At 39.7% G+C, this 15,460-nt stretch overlaps 1 protein-coding gene across 1 annotated transcript; it reads left to right on the forward strand.

The window, feature by feature from the left end:
• Nucleotides 1-479: 479 nt before the first annotated feature.
• On the forward strand, nucleotides 480-13,712 carry LOC149000422 (dolichyl-diphosphooligosaccharide--protein glycosyltransferase subunit DAD1). The gene is made up of 5 exons (XM_089139531.1): nucleotides 480-665; nucleotides 742-789; nucleotides 13,045-13,132; nucleotides 13,222-13,265; nucleotides 13,373-13,712. The coding sequence occupies exons 1-5, from the start codon at nucleotides 582-584 to the stop codon at nucleotides 13,454-13,456; spliced, it is 348 nt and encodes a 115-aa protein (XP_088995657.1). The 5' UTR covers nucleotides 480-581; the 3' UTR covers nucleotides 13,457-13,712.
• Nucleotides 13,713-15,460: the final 1,748 nt, after the last annotated feature.

Below are 15,460 nucleotides of genomic sequence, written 5' to 3' on the forward strand. Positions count from 1 at the left end.
TGCTTTACTGCTCTGTGAGGACCACAACTTGTTTTGCTAAATCTATTTGCCTTACACAGATCCATACACAGTGAGCATCAGGGAGTGAGGGGGACAAGATGAGTCATCTTTCAATACAAAGTCGTCTGTCCACCGGAGCTGAAGCAGAGGGCTGGAATTTCACGTTGCCAATGTTGCAGATCAAGCTCCTCATCAACAGAGGCAAAGATGAAGAAGAACTGAAGAAGGCGATATGCTCGAACCGAATTCCCCACCTGAAATATCGGCAACAAGTCGGCGAAATTTGCCAGTTCCGCCAGGTTTGCCAAGGGGCGAAACGGCGAACTTCAAGATACCACACCTTGATGGTCGGTTTAAGCACTTAAGTTACCATTTTACCCCGTCAGTCATCTAACGATTAGGATTTAACCGTTACAGGTGGCGGCCATCCATCGGTTGGAAAAGCAGCAGGATGAAATCCTTGGACAGAGATCCTGACCGCAAACTTTGCGCCCCAATTTTAGAGGTTGAAAAGCCAAGTAAAAACGAAGGGGGTTTCAGGTTTCCGTTCTCTCTTCGGAGTGTCACAGAAGAAGAGAAGAATGGCGAGGTCAACAACCAAGGATGCTCAAGCCCTCATTCAGTCCCTTCGTTCTGCGTATGCTGCTACCCCGACGAATCTAAAGGTTTCTTTTTCTCTCAGTCTCATATGTAAAAATAAGTCGTCATGAAGGAAAAGGTAACCTTTGTGTGTTTTTGCAGATAATCGATCTCTACGTGATTTTTGCAATTTCTACAGCTCTGATTCAGGTATATATTTGCTAGAATCTGTCAATTGTTTTATCTCTCTGGATCTGCAACAGTGTAAGACGAGTCAATTTCTGGTGAAATTTTGTTGCGTATGGCTCTACTTCCTTTGTTTCCCTTTGTGATATTTTTTCGAAATCTCGATTTAATTTATTTGACAGAATCCATTCTCCATTTACATAATTTCAACTATTTTATAGTGTGTGTAATTTATTCCCTTTGCATTTTGGTCGTACAGCTGTTGGACTCGTCATTTTGTCCTATAGGTGACTTTCATGTGTATGTCTGTGTGTCTCCATCCCCCACTCCCCTCTTTCCAGGCAGAACCGTTGTTATGTCAATTTGAACTCTTACCCTGAATGCTTTTCTCGTAATTTCACATCTTTAAGGAAAGGAAAATGGTAAAGGGCTTGGGAAGGCAAAACTGTTATTTTGGAGGAGCTACTTATGAGAACTTGTAGTCACTGTGTAGTAATCCTTCTGTTTTGTATTTGATGTAGTTTTTTAGGGTATTTATCTGTTAATAGTATTATGATGTAGCCACATTTGAGTCATTACATTTTCACGGTTAGTCTCAACATTCATAGTTGTTCAGGCGCTAGGCCATCCAAGGTGTTTTGGGTTTTTCCTATGTTGTTAGGCGGCTGCGAGGGAGCATTGTCAAAATCATTTGAAAAATAAAGAGTTTTTACTTACTATATAATTTGATATTGTACTTTTGGATCTCATTCTAGAAGATCGTGCTTAGCCGCGTTTATGTTATTTGTGTTTGGTTGATTGCTATCACAAAGAGGAGTGGGCATGGTACCTCAACTTGGATGAAGTACATTATGCTGTCTTGTGATTTTCTGTTGCTGTGGTAGTTCAGTTGCAGACCTTATTTGGTGCTTCCTTGTTTTGTTGTTGGTGAACAAGTGATAGGTTTGGCATTGGCTTGAAGTCATATTTTTTCTTCTTCATCCTTTATTTTATCTTTACTATCAGTTTTGTTTGGCATGTCTCTCAACCATGGTGTGCCCATTGGTGATTTCTAAACTCATCTTTCATGTTTCATTCTATTGATCATTGCTGTTACTCTTCACTTCTATTCTTTTGTTTTCTTCACTTTGCAGTTTCTTGCAATTTTTGTTTCTTTCTATTCTGTGTTGTAGGACTTCAGACTCCTATTTCTAGTGGGACCAGTCCAATCATCAGCCATCACAATCACTTCATAATGAGCCCACATGGGCTTTAATCCATTAATATACTCATTTAACTCTTCCATATGCTTAAGCAAATAGACATTATATATCTCATATGGAGTGGGTCCCTGTACGCCACTCCCAGCTTTGCCTATCTCCTCAATCATATCTCGATAGTAGGGCCCTTAGGCTCTATGTGTTGGAATACTATGGTAATAGCCCATTTGGAGAAAGTCATCCCCACTTTTTCCTTCACACTCCCCCATAAGTGCATTAACTTTCTCTGCTTTTGCTCAGGCCTCCTAAATAGGGCTTGATCATTGTGAAGAATCTCCAGATCTGGATCTGTAAGATGTGCTGATGAAGCACGACCCCTTGTTGGGGCCCGTGGGATAGGAACCTCCCGCCTCACATTCTGACTCCTCCTCATAGGGACTTGGGAGCTGCTTGTGCCTTCCATACCTGTTGGCTCTCTAGAGGTCCCATGACTCAGAGATCTCTGTTGCCTACTCATGTCATCAACCATCTGTTGCTCCCTACTCATCATCATCGCCCTCCTGATCTGTTCAGCCTCTGGGTCAGGGTCACATTCATACTCTCCTAGCTCATCTAGACCATAATCCTCGGGATCTGAAAGGTCATCTAGGCATGCATCCTCGAACTACTCCCTCTGTGTTCTCTTCTCTTTTCTCTTTTGCTTTCCCCCACTAATATATGAGGCCATTGCCTTCTTGACCTCCAAGGGCACCTTTTGGCACCCTACTACATCCTTGTTTCCACCAGTTAGATGCACCTTCAATCTAGTGGCCCCACCTCCTCCTATTTGTTTCTTGCAGTAATTACACTTGTTCTTCCTCCTATCAGTTGTTAGTGGCCTCCTATGTTGCCAAGTTATGTCTGACATCTTTAAAAGAGAGTGCCTGATACAAGAAATACATACTAAGTATCTTGAAAAGCTCCACAATATGATCTAAAAATGACATACATGCTTCTAACAATAACCTCTTATTTTTAAATATTTTATATATGTATTTTTTAATATAAATAATTTAAAAATATATAAAATACACACTAACTATCTTAAAAAGCTCCACAACATGCTTCCACAAATACTCTCCTATTTTTAAATTTAAAACAGAAATTAATTAGTTTTTTTTAATATTTTAATATTTTTTAAATTATTCAAAAATATATTAAATACAGTAAATAGATAATTAACAGAAAAAAATTGATTCAACACCATCACTGCAATATGGTGTCTCAATTCTCACATACGTTAATTTGAAGCTCTTACATTTGCTATACATATACATTTTTAGCGATATACATAATTTATAAAATAATTTTTAATAACAGGAAAATAAAAAAATAGTTGGAAGAATAAAAATTAATTTTGACACTACAAATTCATAGATCAACACTTTAAAGTAAACATACTTAAATTTGGAAGCAATCCAAGAAGATTTAAGGCACAAACAAAACAAAAAATAAAAAAATGAGGAAGTTGGTTACTCACCTTGCAAGATTTGAGAAAATCCACAAATGGAGGAGAAAATCTAGTGTTTGAATGAAATGGAGTTGTAGAAATTGGGTGAAAAGAGGGATGAAAGCAAGAGAAATAAAAAAGAAGTTCAAAATAGGTCGAAATCTCAGAGGCGATATTGCTCGAAATTGGTCGAAATGACAATAGGTCGATAAATGGGTCGAAAATGTATATTTTATTAGATGTGTAGGTGTTGTTTCAGTGCGATACGAAATGACACAATATGGTACATTTCATGTGCCTATCTGTGCCTTTCGTTTTGATTTATGATTTTGCAGACATTTCGACCGGAAATTATGATAATTTCGGTCTAATTTTCTTCCATGAAATAAATAATCCACTTAGGAGAAAATGTTCTAACATGCATTTTGAAAAAAAAATCTAGCTTGAAGAAGAATGGTTTTCTCTGAGATGAAAAACTGCAAGCTTTGACTGAAACGTAGCTGGATCCACATGATGTAGGTGTTTGCCGGCAAGAAGCACACAAGAACACACGGAAGATGATGAAGAACTCAAGGCAAAAATCAGAGCTGCAATGAGGAAATAGTACTGATGAGAGTAAGGTCAAAATTTTGAGCCTCTCTCCTTCTGAGATTGGCTTGAAATTTCGCTAGAATTTGAACTTTTTCATATCAGGGTGTATTTTCTTTCGGTGGGGAGCTAGATACTGAGATTTCAAGAAATTTATACCATTCTAGGACGTGAGAAAGTCCATTTCTTGGTCTTCAACACCTTTGGTCCTCATAGGTCTTCACTTTGTTGCTTCGGGACAGCTTGCATGCAATGCACACTCTCTACTTGAGTATGTGCTTTTGTGTAGCTATGCTTCTCTTAATCACACAAGTAGATGGTTAGCACATGAACATATATATGTTTATTATCATGAGAACACCTCAAGTCAATACCCTACCGGTAGTTGGGTCGATTCCCCAACAAGGATGATAAGATAGGCTTGTATTGTTTTGATGATAATGAGGACTTGTTGGAGCCAAGTGGCAACCTAAGGCTTGAGCTCCATTGCAAAATTGTGCCTAGCCATTAATAAAGAAGCGATGGGAATGACGAAACTTGTGACTACAAAAGATTCTATTGAAAATGAATCCTAATGATATATTGGGTGGGATGGCGGAATGAACCAGATGAATGGATTATTATAGAAAAATGCATTCACACAAAGAAAAGTTTTAAGTTCAAACAAACTAAAAACTCCTCATTACAATGTATAGGAATATAAGAGCGAGAGATATAAGTTGTGATATCATGCAGCTCAAATTAGACTTAGGGCCAAAGGATGGAAGTTGAAGCTCTATGAATCTAATATCAAGGGAAAGGGAAAACAATAAAGTTAATCCTAACTATACAGGCATGCGAAAGGTCAGACAACCAGCTGGCTGATGACAATCCATAGTAGCAGTCATAAAGACCACATTGTTTAAACCAATCGAGGAATCTTTAAGAAGAAAAGTCGAGCCACATGAACTTCAGTGGAGAAGTACCTGTGAGAGGTAAATTCGTATTGTGCTTGATGTGTTTTATATCCCCACATAGATAGATTAGTAATAAGCCTGTAGTATATCCTCCTTATAGTGGCATTGTTTAGTTGAGTCAAAGCTAAAAGTCTCATTTAATGAAGCCAGTTTATGACCATGTGTTAAGAACCTGATGATTAAATACCAAAAATATTAATATTCAATTACTAAAATAATATGCAAGAACAATTAGTAAAGACAAACTGATTACAATGGTGCTAGACACCCCCACAGCACACTGCTGCCCCTCAACCTACGGCTGCCCAAACACTCTCATAAAATAACCCTTAACTCCTCCTAACATCTTACCCCTATTTATAACCCCTAATCAACCCTAATTCTCTCTCTCCCCCCTCCCCCCTGAATGTAGCATAATACCGTGATCCCATGGCCCTATCACTACCGGCCCCTCAAAATTCACCTTGTCCTCACGGTGAAGGAAAATTAGAAGCTTGATCTGCACATGCTTGCCACATGACCATGCCAATTCAATGTCTTCAAGAACAAACCTTCCTGAAAACCAGCTGAGTTTATATACCCACTCGAAACTTTTGCTGCACTGAGTTGTGCATCAATATATGTATGAAGGGCTTTCAATGGATAAGAATCAAGGAGTCCCATATGGGTAGTGTCAACCGTGTCCCTTAGGAAACTGAAAATGCTGCCTATATCTTCTACAAATGTGCAGAGGAAACAATCAAACGCAAGCCTGTCTACACATCCCCTACATATTGTTCAAGCAAAGAAGTGGAGAAAAATTCAGACGTTTGGAAAAAGGCTGTAGTTGCTTTCTAGCGGATGAGCGGTAGCATCTCTGTCGGCATATACAATAAAACATCGCCCAACATTGTAAGTCCAGAACTGAACCCACCAAAAAAGTACCTGAGTTTTCGCATAAATCGCCCCAGATGGGTGAGTGTGACGAGTTTTGCAAGCATAGATCCCAATCTCGGTTCCAACCACCCAAGTGAGAAATCTGTCCTAACCTCATTTGCAGGCCAACACGCACAAGAGACCGTCCTCCCCATCGTCGAAACCTGTAGGTGATTGGCGGAAGAGCGTCGGTGGACAGGCGGAATACCCCTTCCAGCCTTTGCTGCTGCCATTGCAACTCGAGTTTCAGACTGCATTGAGTTGAAGATAGAAGAAAGAGGAACAATATTGTTCCATAAATGCCCATGGGGGTTTTGCTTTGTCAATGGATTATTTCCTAACTGGGCCACTATTGACAACACCCAAAACAAAACTGTTGGGCTGGGCCTGAAATTAAAACTGGTAAGAGGCCCATAACTTAATTACTGTTTAGTTAACCCATAAGTCAAACAAGTGGGCTGGGCCTGAAATTAAAACTGGTAAGAGGCCCATAACTTAATTATTGTTTAGTTAACCCATAAGTCAAACAAGTGGGCTGTGGGTATTTTGAAGTGACTGGGCTTCCCATAGCCCACCTTGCTGTTTTTAAAAATTGACCCACATGAAGTGACCACACCAGGGTGGTCCAACCACCACCCGGTTCAATCCTCTCTTCTTCCTCTCTACTGCTGCTATCCCAACTCCAAATTCCTTATTTGCCACTGCCGATTGTGATATCTCCTTCCTCTTCAGAAGTGTAAACAATCCAAAAAAATTGTCAAAAGATTTCACCATCAAATCTAATCGGTTAACCACATCTTGGAGATTTCCCTCAATGGGAAAAAATTTATTCGGCAATCGCACCCACATCGCACCAGAATTTTGCCCGAATTCACGCTGTTTCATCTCCGACGGTGTCGACGAGTCCCCTTCCATCGTTACCTCTATTAGCCATGGTGGTTTCGCCGGAGTTCTTGCTTCCCAATCCACCTTACTTTCTATCCAGAAAAGCCTCTGCGCCCTACTCCTATGTTTCTTCTCTTCTCTCTCTTTAGTGGAAAACTCAAATAAAACTTCCATGCCACTGTTTCGATTATCGGCGCAAGCCTGAACAGGTCTAAAATTAATCACGGCTTCATCAACAATTTTTGCCTTCTTCGATCTGCTTCCTCTTCCCTGCGATTGCATAGCATGGTTGTCTTCACTAACGTTGATCGCTGTTTCAGTATTGTGTGAACTCAAAATTCATTTTGATTCTTTGCCATAAACAAAGTCTATTTTAATGGCTTCTTGGAAACTCACCCAAATAAAATTCCGACCAAGATCTATCATACACCCAATCCAGCACATCTCCTTCCAAATGTTGGAGAACCACACTCAACCTTCTCTCCTCCTCAATTTGGTGTTCCCAACAGAATAACAACACTTCAAGAAACCATTCTTGCACATTGCCTTCGCCAGAGAACATGGATAATCTGGTGTCCATCTAATCCCGTGGATCGTCACTGCTCTGATACCAATTTGTTAAGAACCCAATGATCAAACACCAGAAATATTAATATTCAATTACTAAAATAATATGCAAGAACAATTAATAAAGACAAACTGGTTACAATGGTGACAGACACCCCCACAACACACTGCTGCCCCTCAACCTACGGCTGCCCAAACACTCTCATAAAATAACCCTTAACTCCTCCTAACATCTTACCCCTATTTATAGCCCCTAATCAACCCTAATTCTCTCTCTCTCTCCCCCCTCAATGTAGCATAATACCGTGATCCCAAGGCCCTATCACCATTGAAGCAATAAAAAATAGTCAATACATAAAGGTGGGAGGAACCTATTGGGGCGGATCTAATAAGGTTGCCAACTAGTATAAATGCTTATATCTCTTGCTCTTATATTCTTATACATTGTGTTGAATAGATGTTGAGTTGTGGAATTGCATGGAACCTAATATTGTATCCAATGTAGTGTTTCACTACGGCGGAGGGAATATGGGATGATTTGTAGGGAACGTATTCCCAGGAGAAAAATATGAGTTGTAACTATGACATTTATGAGAGACTTTTCTAGTTTTTGCAAACAAGCAAATCTTTGCAGGATTACTATAGTTCTATTAAAGGTATGGTGGTGTTAAACATTTTTCAGCCCCTTACCATAGATATAAAGAAGCTTAAGACTCAGCAAAATGAGTTTTTTGTTTCCAAATTCCTTGCTAGATTGGACCCAAAACTTAAGCATATTAAAGGACACTTGTTGCCTGGAGAAGTGTGCCTACTCTAAATGATGCTTTCTCTCGTCTACGATGCATTGTCACTTCAGGTGAATCTACCCCACTAACTATCCAAGGGCAATAATAATTCAGCATTTACTACCTCCCGTCATTGTGGTCATGCTCACGGCTCAAGAGGAGGGCATTCATCTTCTAGTCGTGGTGATGGGTGACATATGGATCGTGCCTCTCGATAGTGCACTTTTGTGGGAAGTGTAGTCATTTGGTGGAAGCTTGTTGGGCCAAACATGGTAAACCATAATGGCTCACCTAGTCAATCATGCGATGTATGATAGTGGTCCTAATGTATTTCACCTAGCTAATATTGCACCAAATACCTCTTCAGGAGATCAATCCAAAATTCTACACGATGATGTAAGCCAACTCATGTGCTGCTTAAAAATAATTGAAGCGTCTAATTCTACTTCTGATGGAGCATCTACAACTTTTGCAGCCTTGTCTCATGCAGGTACTCCTGCCTGTTAACTTCTACATCCTCACTTTAAATAATTGATCTCAGAGATTATGCCCACATAATATCAAGTCATTGTTATTTACTTCATTTTTTGCGTTAATCATCTTTCTCCCGTTAGTATAGCCAATGGCTCTTCAACTCCTATTTTAGGAGCTAGGAAAATATCTCCCACTGCTCTTGTCTTGTCTTCTGTTTTGTATGTCTTCAAATCAAGGACCTAGGAAATCTTCACTATTTTCATGGGATAGAAGGTGGTTTGCAGCATGAAAGGAACTATAGCCCATCCTAACGGAAAGATGCTGTGAATCTTTTAATCGACACGGGAATGTTGACTTCAAACCCAATAGATATTCCATTGGATCCCCATAAAAAATTTGGGATTGAAGATGGTGAGTTGCTTGATGATGTTCATCGATATAGGAGTTTGATAAGGCAGTTAATCTTACTGTCATGAGACAGATATCAAGTTCGCTGTTACGAGTTTTCAGTCAGTTTATGTAGTCTCCTAGGAAGGCTCCCTGGGATGCTGCAGTTTGTGTACTTCGATATCTTAAACATGCTCCTTGAAAGGGATTAATTTATTGTCCAAATAGGCATATGGATCTAGTGGCTTCTACTGATGCAGATTGGGCAGGTTCTACCAAACTACCAGTAGTTGACGATCTATTACAATATATTATACCTTTGTTAGAGAAAACGTAGTCACATGGTGATGTAAAAAGTAGACTACCACATAGTTGTTAAGGCGTTGCCAAGGCAACGTGTCCAGGCACTTAGGGAGACAGCGACTCTCGCCTCATACATAAGGCGATACTAACAAAGTTTTTGACTTCATATCATTAGATTCTATTCTAAAAAATCCTATTGGCTGAATGTATACTTATCTTTACATCAGCGTTACATGGGATCAAAATTATTATATTAAAAAAAGATAAACATAAAAATGAACCTAAATCTTTTTGCTAGAATCACAAAACCAAAATGTCGAAACCTCTCGCAGCGGCGACTTGGAGTATTATGGCAGTCTCCGGCTCTTTCTGACAGTCTTCTTCTCAGGCGAAGGTCAGTTCCAATTTATTCCTCTCGCAGTGGCTCTTTTTTTATATATTTTTTAAGTTTTAAAGTCTGAGACTCTGATTTCACATTCGGAGTTGCAGCGGCAATGTAGACAGCTTGGATTCTAAGGTTTCTAGAAAATTGGCTTCTTTCATGGCACCTTGGTCGGTTCTGAAGGAGATGCATTGAGGTGGGGGTGTGGAAGAAGACGACAACCTCAAAGGATTAAAGGGCACTGACCTTCGCCTTCGGTTTCACGGCACCTAAGTCGGCTCTTGCAAGTTAGTCGAACCTTTAGTTTCAACTGACTTTCGCCGAAGAAAATCATGACTTGGTTTCACAACACATAAGTTGATTCTGACACTGAGTGGTTTTTTCAAAAAAGATACTGACACGATTGGTGCCTCTTATTCTGAAGCATCTTTTCTACTCAGACAACAACCTACGTCGTCATCTTCTCCGGCGAAGGTTGTTCCAGTTTCTTCTTCTTCTTCTTTTCTCCTCTTTTTTATTTATTTAATTCCTACCTATTACGGAGGCATGATGCCTCTTCTTATCAGACAATAGCAGGTTTCCTCATCTGCTCCGGCGAAGGTAATCTGACACTTTTTTTTATTATTACTTTTAACTTTGTTACTATGGACTGCTTTAGTGTTTTTGTTATATAATGTCTGATATACATATAATGAACTAGAGTTTAGGGGATGCACACTAAAAATGTCATTTGAAACGCCTTGACCGCCTCAGAAGCGCTTTGGCGGGCGCTTCATCACCTCACTGCCTCAACTGGCTTAAACTGCCTCACATCACCTCGTCGCCGTGACAACTATGGACTACCATTGCAAGGTCTAATTCTAATGCTGAAGCTGAGTATGGAGCCATGGTCCATACTGCTGTTTAACTAATGTGGCTTAGATCATTACTTTTTGAGTTTGGGATATTCTATAGACCTCTAATGAAAATGTATTGTGACAATCAAAACCCTATGTTCATGAGTGCAACAAGCATATAGAGCTGGATTGCTACTTTGTCAAAGATGTTGTGATGAAGAAACTAATTCACTCCCTTCACGTCCCCATTGACCAGTTAGCAACTATATTTACTAAGGAGCTGTTTGCTCCTGGTTCTCGTTCTAATTGTACCTAGTTGAGTATGGGTGACTTATATGTTCTATCTTAAGGAGTGTTAAAAGTTAGCGGCAACGCTAGGGGTATTTTTGTCGGAGTGTTGCATTAAGTTAAGGGCTTTTTTTGGCTTCCTTTCTTGCTTGTGATAGCTTCTTCTCCTTCTCAGATTCTCTTGTCTTTAAGCTGGTTGTGGGGTCCTGATCTGTAACAAAAGTTAGGGTGATTTGACCATTTTTTAATTGAAAAGAGAATAAGAGGTAATAATAATTCACTTTTCTTTTTCTTTTTTTGGTTTTTTTTTTTTTTTTTTGGGGGGGGGGGGGGGGGGGGGGGGGTGAGTAGGGAAAATTCAGACACCAGAGATGGAATAGAAAGAAATTTCTTGAAGTACATCCAAAAGGGAAGAGGTCATAATAAACGGTTAAGGGCTAAAAAGAGAATCAGAGGTGAAAATTCTGACACGGGAGTTAAGAAATAAGTTTGGGGGAGGATAGAAGTTTCCCTTAAATATCTGATGGAAGCTTCACTTTTCAAAGATTCAGGTGCCAGATGCTTATAGGGAAGGTTCCCCATGAATGGCTAGTAAATTTTCAAGTTCAATTGTTAACCTCATGATAGTTTGTAAACCAGGTCTAGGGCTAGGGGTATTTCAGTAGTTTCTCTGGACTTAAGCCCAGGAATTCCAGCAAAGGGAATGTCGATTCAGGGCCCTCAGATGCTCTAGATCTGGCTGTAGCTGGAGATCAGATCTGAAACTCTCAACTGAATTCAAGGTCTGAATTTTGAAGTTTGAACTGGAAGCTTGGTTTGGGGACGGCTCAGCTTGGGTTTGGGAAGGAAGAAAGGCTTGCTGTTCTGCACTCCAGAGCTGATGGTGCTACTATTTTGCAATCCAGGCTCTGAATTCAGAGAATGAAGGGCTGATTTGTTAAGAAACTTAGGGTTTTCTTGAAATTTAAAAATTCTGCAGAACCTTCTTAATGAAGGAGATGAAGTGCAGGATTTTTCTATGTCAAGAAAGCTTAGTTTAGGGAAACTAATTTTGGGATTACCCCCCCCCCCCCCCAGTCCTAGGTGCGAGCCAAGGAGGAAAAAGGTCTGAAGGGGCTGGGGTTTGGGATCTGCAGGTGGGGAAAGGGGTTTGCTGCCATCGTGAGGAAGGAGGGGGAAAGGGGAGGGGTCACAAATGCTTAGGGTGAGGGTTAGGATTTGCTGAAATTGAGGGGACAGGGAAGCTATGGTGGCAATGGGGAGGTGATTCTAGGGTTGTGCAGGTCAGGAGAGGGGTGGGGAGAGCTGAGGACAAAGGGGGGAAGGCAGGTTCACTTACTTGACAGTGGTGTTTGATTGCTTGAATGATTTGATGAATGCTTAAAAGCTGCTGGATTGTGAAGAAGATGTAGTTGTTTGATGAAACCTGAATGAGAAAACTGAAGATTGAAGAACCTCTTTCCAAAACTTGCCAAGGCCCCCTCAAAACAAGAACCCCAGTCCTTAGTCAAATTTCATTCAATAATCTAGATCGAAGATAACATTACATAAAGAGGCTACTTACAGCCTAAAAATAAAAGACTCTTGACTCCAATTGGATATCCTTACTGATAGGATCCCATTGCATATTGGATTGGACTCTTTAACTGATAAGATCTTATCTTATCTGAACAACCAAAAAAACATTTGAGAGATCAAATTACTACAAGGTTACTGCCCTTAGATTGGAATATCCTGAACACACTTTAAGATATATTTTTAAGCACATGTTAATTAGATAACTTAAGACTAAAGTAACCAACTCAGGACTCTTTCAAAACAACTCAAGCAAATCCTAAATAGACTCAAACTGACTCAATGAAATACTGATCCGAAATTAAAATTCAGAGGTAAATTGCCCAAAATACCCTTCTTAAAGGGTTCGGCCAGCCTATAGAGGCTTCTTGGATCCATCTTAAGGGCCCCACTTGAACTTTCGGCTTTTATGGGATCCTTATGTTCGCATCAATAGTATATCTCTTCATTTAATGTGGAAACCACTTGTTAAGTGTTCATTATAAAAAGTTAACTGACATTGCTTACCTAGCTATTTTGTCAGTGTTTTCATTCACTTGAATGATCCATGACATGGTATGATACAGATTTCACCTTGAGGCGTTGAACATGGTCATCCCACCTATGTTTTTCAGACTTTATCAATTCGTAGTATCTTTTTCCAATGACAGGTAGTTTACATGGCAATTGTTGGATCGTTTCCATTCAACTCTTTCCTTTCAGGAGTACTTTCTTGTGTTGGGACAGCAGTGCTTGCTGGTAAGAGTTTTTCTCCCCTCACTGTGAACTCTCTCTCTCTCTCTCTCTCTCTCTCTCTCTGATTGCTGCTTGGCTTCTTTGTGCCTCAGTCTGTCTCCGCATTCAGGTTAACAAGGAGAACAAGGAGTTCAAGGTGAGATTACTCTGACCAGTATATTCTGTAACACAGACACCATATTTCTCTTTCTTTTGGTGACTAAACTGCGTCGTTGTTGTTGATATTGCTTTCACAATTTGCAGGACTTACCACCAGAGCGTGCATTTGCTGATTTTGTCCTCTGCAATTTGGTGTTGCATTTGGTTATTATGAATTTCCTTGGTTAAACTCTATGACACTTATAAGTTACTGGATAGTTCATCATAGATTGCACTAGTAGTTTGCCCCCTTTTTCTTGGTTGTCGGTTGTTTCTATCCCCTTGGAGTGGGGGTGGGCTCAGAGCCAACTATATTTTCTTCATAGTTATACAGAAGTTTGAATTTGATCATTCATTTGTTATTTATGCCATTATAGGTTCATTTGCTGCCTGAGAGCCAACCTATTAAGGAATTAAATTTGTGATAGCAATATTTTTAGATTTACTGAACTGTGGAAAGATAAACAAAATTGGTAGATGTAACATGCAATGCATAAAGGTTTATCAGATTTGCTGAGTATATTAAAGGGGGCAAAAAAGAGTTGTCAATCAAAAGTAGCCGTAATATCTCTGACCCTTACCCCCCCTCTTTTATTTCAATTTCCCGCACTTTATTTTTATTATTTCTTTTAACATGGGAATGGCTATTTATTTATTTATTTATTTATTTATTTTAAATGTTGAAATGGTTTGAGTTAATTTTAGAATCTACAAACCTCACATCATGGCTTTGATCCTTCGGACCATCTTCAAGAATTTGGGAAGAAAGAAAATTTGCCTCGTTTAGATGGTGTGGGCTAAGGATGCCGGTAGGGTGTTGCTGTGGATAGTAAAAAGCTGGGACTTGACGGAAGCTGGTTCTGTCACTGCCAAAAGTAGAGGGTTCTGAAGGAAGAGGGCACTTGCTGAGCCGTACTTATTGCAGCCTGTGGATTGGAAAACTAGATGGGTTTTGGGGTAGGAGCTTGTCATTCTGGCGAATCAGGGGATATCCAACTTTGAAGGATGAAACTAGACCTAAATTCTGATTCTGGATCACTGGTGGATTTCTTCTGTTTGCTTAGGTTCAGGGAGGTTTTTACCTTTGGAAGGAAGATACAGGAGGATAATTTGGGATTCTATAATGTTATGTGAGATTTGGGATGCTTTTAGGAATGGGATGTGGCAACAGAACTCTTAGCATAATGTGTTAAGGATACATAACAAATTCTTGAGCTTTTTCAGGTATGGTAGTGGCAACAGAACTCTCAGCATAATGTGTTGAAGAATACATTACAGATTCTTGAATCTGCAAATGTTTTTCCTTGTTCCAAAGTATTCCAATTTCCAACTAAGAGTTTGTCCACAAATCTACTTTGTAATATAGTCTTTCAAGTACTGGATCCAGGGGAGGGAATTCCGAAGTTCTAAAATTGGGTGGTCTCAGTGGAGAAATCCGCTTTAACTGTTCCTGCTTCCTGCTTCCTGCTTCCTGCTCCATCCGACATCTTTAATTTCAATTTTCATTTTGTTTTTTAATGACGAGGCGGACGAGTTCCTCCATTGAAGACTTGCTGTTCTCTTCTTATCCAGACCCAGCAATTGATTAAGCCCGCGAGATGATGAGACAAGCATTTGGGGCTGAAAGACTCTTGTCCACCATGCTCTATATTTGCATTACTCTAGACAAGTGACAAATATAGTTAGTCAAATACTCAGTAACCATATCATTGTCAACGAGAGATGGTGTGTGTGTGTGTGTGGGGGGGGGGGGGGTGTTTACCTCCAAGACCATGTGTGTTAGCTACCCAAAAGTTCTGAAGTTCATGGGATGGATTAAATTAAATCTTTTAACTTATTCCATATTAGGCTGGCCAATCTAGCGTCTGTGTATCACTTTGTGGGGCTCCATTGGGCACATGATTGTTGGGTTTTAGGGCTCCATTGGGCACATGATTGTTGGGTTTTAGGGCTCCATTGGGCACATGATTGTTGGGTTTTACTTGCAAGTGCATGAGGTTAGCCAAGTATTATAAAAGTAAGAGAGAGATTGTTCTTAAAGAGGATTGAATTTAGTCAAATTACATATGAACTTTAAAAACACTTTTAATTATCTAGTTGACTAAGGCTGAGAATTAACTAAGATTTAGTTACTGATTTTACTAATGAAAATGTGAAACTAATAATTAATGAAAAAGCACTAGAGCTTTGACT

The sequence above is a fragment of the Hakea prostrata genome, chromosome 11 (genome assembly GCF_041222555.1).
Source record: "Hakea prostrata isolate BN-2017 chromosome 11, UWA_Hpros_2, whole genome shotgun sequence".
In the NCBI taxonomy this organism is placed as follows: Eukaryota; Viridiplantae; Streptophyta; class Magnoliopsida; order Proteales; family Proteaceae; genus Hakea; species Hakea prostrata.